General features: G+C 49.1%; 1 protein-coding gene across 1 annotated transcript; it reads left to right on the forward strand.

Moving 5' to 3' along the window:
* The first annotated feature begins 191 nt into the window (after nucleotides 1-191).
* Nucleotides 192-8,904, forward strand: LOC133360480 (zona pellucida sperm-binding protein 4-like). The gene is given in 14 exon segments (XM_061579234.1): nucleotides 192-298; nucleotides 300-380; nucleotides 769-842; nucleotides 1,628-1,717; nucleotides 2,742-2,863; nucleotides 4,241-4,355; nucleotides 4,952-5,086; nucleotides 5,277-5,455; nucleotides 5,770-5,867; nucleotides 6,253-6,380; nucleotides 7,352-7,541; nucleotides 8,004-8,139; nucleotides 8,285-8,378; nucleotides 8,645-8,904. Coding segments are annotated over 14 exon segments (1,809 nt in total).

Raw genomic sequence — 8,904 nt, forward strand, 5'->3', positions numbered from 1 at the left:
CCGAAACTTAGCACGGCACCAGCAGAGCCAACGCAGTTACTGTCCCGACTCGGGGCTTTTATCTGCGCCCGGCCTCATTCAGTTTCAGTAATGAGCCAATTAACTCCTCCTGCGTACGTGCCGCGTGATTGCGGTGCAGCTCCTGTCCATGCACGTGCGCCGAGATCGAGCAAACCTCTACTGATGAGACAATGAGTGAGTGGATCTGCTCTGATAAAATATCGCCGATGAGACAATGCGTGGGTGGATCTGATCCAATCTGGATCGGGATCGCTGAGGGCTCTCCATATAAAAGGGGTCCATGGCCTAAGGGAAGTGACGCAGCCGATGATTTGTTTTACGATGGCGGCTCTGCGAGTTCTTCCATTGCTCCTGACCAGGTGAGGAGGCGGAGGGGCGTGCTGAGTGGTGTTCAGGGATGTTCCGCAACAGCTCTGGATAATGAAGTCTTGTGTACGTTTGTAAGCGAGGGCGTTTCCATATCGCTTTGGGTAACTGACCTGCATGGAGAAATGCATTGAGATAAAAATGTGGAGGTGCGGTCCCGAAATGTCTCGCTTGCCCCATTGTGGGTTGAAGGGGTTCCAAAGGTGGCTTTGCGTGGCGCTGTTCACACCAACGCCTTCGTGCACCGTGCTGGCCTTGAATATGTGCTCCCTAAAATCGCTACTGGCCACTTCATTTTTGTGGGGTGGGCGGGGCGGTGTTTGCCTCTTCTCCTCCTGCCTTCTCTCGTCTTGGCGGTCACGTGTCTCGTGCTCCCCGCAGCTTCCTCTGCCTGGGCTCCGTCCACGCGAGGCTTCGACAGTCGCTGGGACCGCGGACGCTGGGGGAGCCGAGTGGTAGGGGGCGCTGCTGCTGCTGTCGCCACATGACAACCACATCGCGCATTCTCTCACTACTGCTATCGTGTGCATGGACACCGCCATGCACAAGACTATAATGGCGGCGTCTCTCCGTGAACTGGAAAAGCGTTACCGGCGACACGAGTTGCCAACAAGAGCGCTGCCTGGACGAGATGGGGGGGGGGGGTGAATTGTTGTGCGCCTGCCGTTGGAGCGGTGACGCGACGTGATGGCGGCGGCTGGGCATAGGCCGGCATGTGGGTAATTAATAATCCTCCAGCGCATGGAAAAGGGGGCGTTTGGGGACATTAACTCTCCCTTGCACGTTCCTTTTTTGAAGATAATAAATCTTTCAAAAAATATGGCTGGTGACTGATTGGCACGGCCCTTGCAACTTTACTTAAAATAGTGAATTGTACAACATTTGACTGTGCACGACTATACGTAACACTCGCGTGCAAAATCATCATGACCTTGTTCCTTTCCATTATAGTAACAACGAGCTGTGCACTCGCCTTGATCATTTTCATATCAGGCTCTTCCTTGGCAACGTTCCACTACAATTTCAAGAATAATGCAGGGGTCTACTACCAAAATATCATGTTTCAACCAGCGGCTTCGAAGCTGAATGCTGACGATCCCTGGTGTGAGGTTCATACTGTTGAGTCGTGCACGTGCCTTTTGAATTTGCACCAAATTAGCAACCGTCGCGGGCTGTGTTTTAATTGCTCCATAAGGTGTAGTTAATGTTGACGTCTCAACTTCTGAACTGCCTCCCCCAGGTCTGCTGAAGCAATGCCTCTCCTCCACTCTGGGTTTCTCTGTGGGATGGCGCAGCTCCTCTGACAGTGATTATCGTGTTTTTGTACGGAGTGAGTCTACCAGCTTTCACTTCAATCGTGATGACATAATTAATCATCTTGATCCGTTGCATGATTGAATATATAAAGCTTCTCAAGGATCCTAGCAACTTGATTCAGGGCTCAGATTCTCTGGCCACTTGTTTGATCCCAACTGCTTCGTTTTCGATGCGTTCTGACCTCTGCAGTTTTTCCTATTCGGTGTCGCTTTTAAGGTTTTTTGGTTCACTCTGCGTTGTGAAATGTAATTCTTATGAACGATGGGAAGTTTAAGAATCTTGGGTTCAAAGCATGATCTTGTTTTGGGTTCATTTCAACTAGTCTAATACAGCAGACGACACTCAATCCTTATTTTTCCATAGGATAAATGCGTGTGTTTTTGACATTTCGATTTTTTACCCTTTATCTGGCAACAAAACTGACACCATTTTTACAAGGAGTCATGTTCGCATTGACTACTACCTGCAGTCTGAATGCAAACAAAAACATAACTCTGATAATGTATGCACTGTCCTTGAAATTGATTGGTCCACACCCGAGACGGCTTTCCTTAGAGCCAATTATCATAATTTGCTACTGGCAAACGAGGTTCCAATGGTGCATGCGTTTACTAAACAGTTGAATCCCTTATTTTTGCTTGCCTACGCAATGGGATTTCCCTTCCTTTCATTGGAACATTTCATGTAAGGTGGTACCTTCTGTTATAAACTGAACCTGTTGACTCCTGTCAGACTCTGGTTCTCTAATTGCATCGTCCGAATTTCCCACGAGTCCTCCGTTGTCGACTTGGGCGCTCTTGTCGCTAAATCTGACACGCAGCTATTAGACGAGGTCGTTGTGCAGGTTTGGGAGTACCGTAACTCCAGCAGTGTATTGAGTATCCTGCGTCCTGGAGACGTTCCTGGTACTGTGGAGACTTCATATTCGCGCTGACGCTATACTTTGTTCTCCTTGCAGTCACGCTACCCACATCAACTTGTGGTCCGCAATCCATCCAAATGCAGGTTTTTCTAACCTTTGCTCTTGATGTCTCCAGCGGTGCGGAATGAGGCCGTGGATGTGGAGTCTGTGCAGGGGAAGTGCGGCTTCTCCATCGCGAGGGACGGTGCTGCGCTCCACTTCACCGCTGCTGGTGATGCCTGCCACGTGCGCGTGGAGGTGAACACGAGGAGACCGTTGTGACTTGCGTCAATGCTAGTGCCCGCTGGGACTGCTGTGGTAGTAGCGAAATTGATGTTTCCCAATCCATAACCGGCCATCACGTGCCCACCGATGTTGTCTGGCCAGAATCGAGTTTGATTTTGTCTGCTCTGGTATTTTCCCCTCCACGTTTGCTTAGCTCGTGCATTTATTTTTAAAGTTCAAACATTTTTTTTTAGCTCATGCCGTCCACTCTGGCATTTGTTTTCGGATGGTTTGCATTGACTTTTCAATTTATTCCTACAATATATTATTTCGATCATCTCTCGGTGGTAGCGACTTTGTTTCTAGTTTATACAGCAGCTCTTTCTCTTGACTGGTATCCCTGGACAATCGCTGCAATGCTCATTCCACATGTCTTATCAAGCTCTTGTCATCTTTGTCTTTTTATCAGATTTACCTTGGTTTGCATTTTCCATTTGTGCTCTTATTCATTGTAGTATGCCATGTCGCTACATTACTCTTTAAGCCAATCCTAAGTATCCTTTCTTACCCATGGCCTTGCCTCATTGCATTGCTTTTATGTCTTTAGTCTCCGTCTCGTCAGTCATATCTCCAGCATAATTGTTCTCCTGTGCTTAACGGTAAAGGATTTGCCATCTAGACGTCCATGTCACCAAGTGGCCACCTTGATAAAGGCAATGTGTGAGTTTTAACTCTTACATCACCAAAACAAGCTTTCAGTTTGTGTATTTCACGCCTGCCAATGGATGCAGCTTTCGCGATACTATTCAATGCAAAGAAGGGAATCGGAGCAGTTTGATGCTTGGTATAGAATCAACGGCACTATATATTACTACAGAAGGTCACTATCCAAGCTGGCCTCTAAGAAACGAACGTAGATGTTACAAAATATTGCACACAGGACTTGGACATGTATGATCTACAACAGCAAAATGCAAGTGGCAGACCTAACCAACATACGAGCTTTGTGCCGGAAATATATGCACTACTTGCAGTTACTTGCACAAGACACAAGTCTTGTGAAGGATGGTAATTTGTGAGAGCTATGCGTTTGTGGGAAGCGTAATGGAAGTTTTGTGGCAAGGTCAATATGGAAACTGTATTAAACACGGAGCAGTACAGCATCCGTTTTTACAATAACAAGGGTTAACCTGGGAAAGTGATTTCGGACCCAGGAATTCAAACCCCACGTGCGGTCTACCTGCCTTAATTTGGGTGGTAGGTGGTGGCGGGTTTCCCATTTGACAGCTTTACCTGCCATTAGCCTGGCCTTGCCCAACAATGTCGAATGCACGAAATTTGCTGATTTTGTTTAAGCCTTCCTGGAGCACTGGCCCCCAGTCCGCTTTTGAGTGCTGCTGATTTCACCAGGACGGCAAGAGGAAGATCCAGGTGGAGCTGCAGGAGATGCGGCAGGGGCTGAATGGACTCGTCTGGGCTTTCACCATCGACTGCCCTGAGAACCTAAGATCGGCGAGGGCTGGAGGTGAGGTACCATTGATTTGACTCTGATAATCGGACCCACAGACTGCACTACCTGTGACTTGGTGCTCTAGAATGGGTCTGCTGGGTCAACGGCTGCATTTTTGTATCGACCTAGATCATCTCTCCTGGTACTTCTGCAATTGTGCACTTGCGTTTCATGCCCTTCGTTTTTACTGGACAAACTTGCTGCTTGAATCATTTTCCGATGCAATTTCCTCCAGTGACTGATTCCAATAGTGGCACCGTATCAACGCGTTTTCCTAATGCACTGCTGATTGGTGCTGTTCTAGGTCTTGAGGGTTAATTTGACCATGCTTCACCACGCTGCTCCTTGTTGGAAAAGTTGAGTGACACTGACCTGCAATGCAACAAATTGTGCTGCACTGCCAGAGCCTTTTACAGTCTGGGCAACGTGTTTGCCCATCTTTGTACACTCAACCCTGCTCCGCTTCTGAGATTGGGTGCATTGCCCGAGTAATTTGGTCATGTGCCAAGTAACACTCATTCACATACTTGACACGTGGCTCAAACGATGACTTGTATTTAAATACGTGTGAGGTTTTGTACAATGACCTGTTGTGCTCCTGCTGTTTATAGAGATCGCCACGTGCTCTGGTCAGAGCAGGAACTTCCCATGCAACTCTGTGCAGAGTGTCCCGAGCGCGGACGTCTGTGCACAGAGTGGCTGCTGCTACGACCCCACTCTACGCCGCTGCTTCTACAGTGAAGCTGGTACGTAGCTGACTCAAAACAGATTCCATAATTCACTACCTAAACTAGGCTCTTACTGCGAGGTTCAATGTTGGCACAGTAGCATCCTGCTGTGCTGGTTCTCTGAACTTGTTGCATCACCACGGGCTACATGGGGCATCTTTCGCGATTCGCCGAACTCTCCATTACCCTCCCGCCATGCTCCACCCAGTGTGCACCACAGATGGGCGCTTTGTGGTGCCCGTGTCTCGGAACCTAACGTCTCCGCCGCTGGACCTGAGCACCGTGCACCTGACTGACGGTAGCGGTGCGCAGTGCAGCCCCGTGCTGGTGTCTGCAGACTTTGCAGTCTTTGACGTACCCATGGCAGCGTGTGGTGCCACTGTGCAGGTAATGGGCTCCTGGACTCTGCTTTGCCCTGCTCCCATCCTGATGGTGGTTGTTTGACCTTATTTAAGTGTTGCATCGGACCCTTCGCGATGCACAACTCCTTGATGTGCAGAGCACAATCATGCACGAATTGATGAAGAACAGCAGGGTCACTTTATGATTGAGTGTCAAATGAATCGAGTGCTAAAGCAGAATTTAGGGGAATCCTAATATATTATTTGTAGCTAATTTGGACTCCTGGCCAGTACCACTTATTCTTCTACTTGATCGCTCAATGGCATTATCGTTTTGTGTGAACTACTATTTGTGTCCAGTGGAGTGGGCAGGAGCTCGTGTACGAGTTGCTGTTGGTCTCCGAGCGGGAGCTCTGCATTGATGGAAGCGTCGCTATCACCAAGTCATCCACATACAAGTAAGCACTGCCACACCCCTCTGCAAGTGATATGCTCATGAGGGTCAAGCACGAGTCTTGCAGAGGAGACCCACCCCCATAAATGTACACTGTCCCTGCGACCATAAATATTTACAGAACCGTGACCAATCTGCTTCCTTATTCAACTATTTATTAAATTGGGACATTCAACGCACAAGGGCGCCTTTTCCTCGTCACAGGATCTTTAACATCTTGAAGTAGTAGGAATATAGCTTATGGCTAATGTAAACACGGTATTAACCAAGGTAGTCCCTACACTGGTACGTCTGCAAAACACCTTATCGGTCTGCTGTGTCCTTCCTGCAATCTCTTGCTGCCGTGAGGGCGTTGTGCATGCCTTTGGCTGGTGGTGTCTGTTTACCAGGATGGTTCTTCAATGCCGCTTCCTTGGAAGTGGAGATCTGCAGCTTGGAGTGCAGGTGAGCACTCTTCCACCGCCACCTCCAGCCACGGCCACTGGGCCCCTCTCCCTGCTGCTCCAGGTCTTCACTGGTGAGTGCTGCTCTCTCCGACACAGTGCAGCTCTGAGTGGACAAATGTCACCTTAAACACGGTTTGTGATGTCGCTCTACCCAGGGAAGACTTGGGTCTGTATTAGCTCTGACTCGAAGCCAGCTGAAAGTCGTGCTTTTTTTAGCCATTGCTCAGCTAGTAGCTCAACCCTGGTTTAATTTCCACTGCATGCGATTTTTGAATGCATTAATCGGCACAGCTGCTGGACTTGAACTGCAAACCACCGCAACAAACGAACGTTGTGCTAGGCTGTGCTGCCAGTATTGTGAACATGCCAACAGATTCATAATTAGCCATAAATGAACTAAAACGACTTGCACATTCGCCATGGTAGCACGTGTAACTTAAAATGCTGATTTCTGCCGTGGCTTTGAATCTAGCTGAAACCATATGGTTAGTTTGGGGCCGACATTGAAAGGGATGACAATGCCCTTAATTCCAATGGCTCTCGCAAATGCATCTTTATGCACAACCCATCAACCAAAACGGTCTCCTTGAGGGCATTGTTTAAAGGACAATTGGACTGGCTTTCTTAGCCTCATTTGTCAGGTCACCTTTGCTTGAACGAATGGTTGTCGATAAGCTTCATTGGTTACCAATTAGCAACAAAATGGGACTAGAGCTTGACCAACTGTTAGCACCCGATTCCCACTCCTCCGTGTGAAACCGTGCCCCTTTACAGCATCTACAGACATTTAGAGATGCCGTTGTATATACTATGTAGCCAACCATAAGGAGGTGAGGGTGACGGCATGTATTATGAAAATACAAATGAAATATCAACCACGGTTTCTATGCCAGGAAAATGTTGCGATAATGTCCCCTAGTTCAATTCAAAAGTAATGTGCACGTTTTAGAGGCTTTGTGCTTTGCCTTGTCCAATGTGCTCTAAACAGGACCTTTACACCACTAATCCACATGCCTTGTGACCCATGTCTGAACGCTGCCAGACAACTCCTACACCACGCCGTACCAGCCCTGGCAGTACCCGCTGGTAACGCTTCTGGGAACGCCGCTTTACGTGCAGGCGTCACTGCTGCACCGCTCTGACCCCACGCTGGTGCTCTTCCTGAAGGACTGCTGGGCCACGCCCACGGCAGATGCCACCGACCCCACGCAGTGGAAGCTTGTGGTGGATGGGTGAGGCTGGGTGGGGTAGTGCTCTCTCACTGCCACAGCAGGGCCTGCAGAGGCAACCTGGTTTGAGGCATTGGCTGTCTCTTGTTCTTCTCCCACGTAAGCAGAGTTGTGCTAATTACGTCCCCATGCAATGACAACGGCTCGTGGAATGGTGACTATCAAGTACTGGCGTCGAAGCAAGATTGCAGTGCCATCCCCAAATGTCGATGACCACTGCTCCTTGGGTTCTGGATGTTAACACAGCCACCCTCTGCCTCCCAGAGCTAGTGGTTTGTACAAGGCCCGACTACATGCAGTGATTGCATTGCACAGATGCACTGCATATTGGCATTTGGGCTGCCTTGCTAGTTGTGAACATGTCTTGACTAAAGCTGACCTTCATCCTTGCGTGCAGATTTAAATAAAGATGCGTGCGTTCAATCTGCTTTGAATTGAGGGTAAACGGCACTTTTTTCTGTACAGCTGCCCCGTGCAGTCTCCTTGTTGCAGTGTGTTCTTCCCTGGTGTTGCTGACCTGCCACTGCCTTCTCACTACAAGCGTCTGGCACTCCAGGCCTTCGCCTTCATGAACTCTGACCGAAGCACCACCCGTGACCTCGTGAGTGCCCGATTCTTTCCATCCATTAAAAACCAGGTCCCCATGGAGGGATGACGTTTATGGTGTACAACTGGGGAGGGCAAAAGGATCACCTAAAAACATGGGAACCTTTACTTACTGGAGCGATGCATTCTGTCTGCCACAGGTTTACCTGCACTGCTCTATCGTGGTGTGCGACAGCTCCAGCCCCAACTTCCTCACCGAGTGCAATCGGCAGTGTGGACAGACTAGGCGCTACAGTGAGCAGCACCACCGCGACCTATTGAATATATTGTGCTTGTTTACCCAAAGCCTCGCAAAGTAACGATTTGTCAAGAGGACGAAGGGGTTTTAATGTTACTATGTTATCGTTTATATTTAGAGTGCATTTGCTGTGAACTTCGCAGACTGGTTTCACAACCATAATTACCTACTCGTTTGATTTTTCTGGGGAACTTGACCTGCAGCGTATGATGTCCTTTCGTATGGGCCAGTTGTCCTCAACCGATTTTTGGTCTTGTTCCAGAGCGCAACGGCATCTCTGACGCTTCCAGCGTGGTAGGAAAGCACGTGGTGTCGCTGCAGGGCCCCGTGCTCTTTGAAGAAGCTCCTGTTAACGACGCTGCTCTGCTGTTGCTGGAGGCTCCTTCTTCGTCGTGGGCCTCGGCTGGGACTCTGTCCATTCTCCTCGTCATTGCCACAGCCATCATTGCGCTCCTGTCTGCTGCCATTGCCGTCAGGAGGCGCAGGAGCCGTGCTGTGGTGCTCGACGGAAGTAGCTATTGA

The sequence above is a fragment of the Lethenteron reissneri genome, chromosome 69 (assembly GCF_015708825.2).
Source record: "Lethenteron reissneri isolate LAM-NWPU_2019-01 chromosome 69, ASM1570882v1, whole genome shotgun sequence".
Classification (NCBI taxonomy): Eukaryota; Metazoa; Chordata; class Hyperoartia; order Petromyzontiformes; family Petromyzontidae; genus Lethenteron; species Lethenteron reissneri.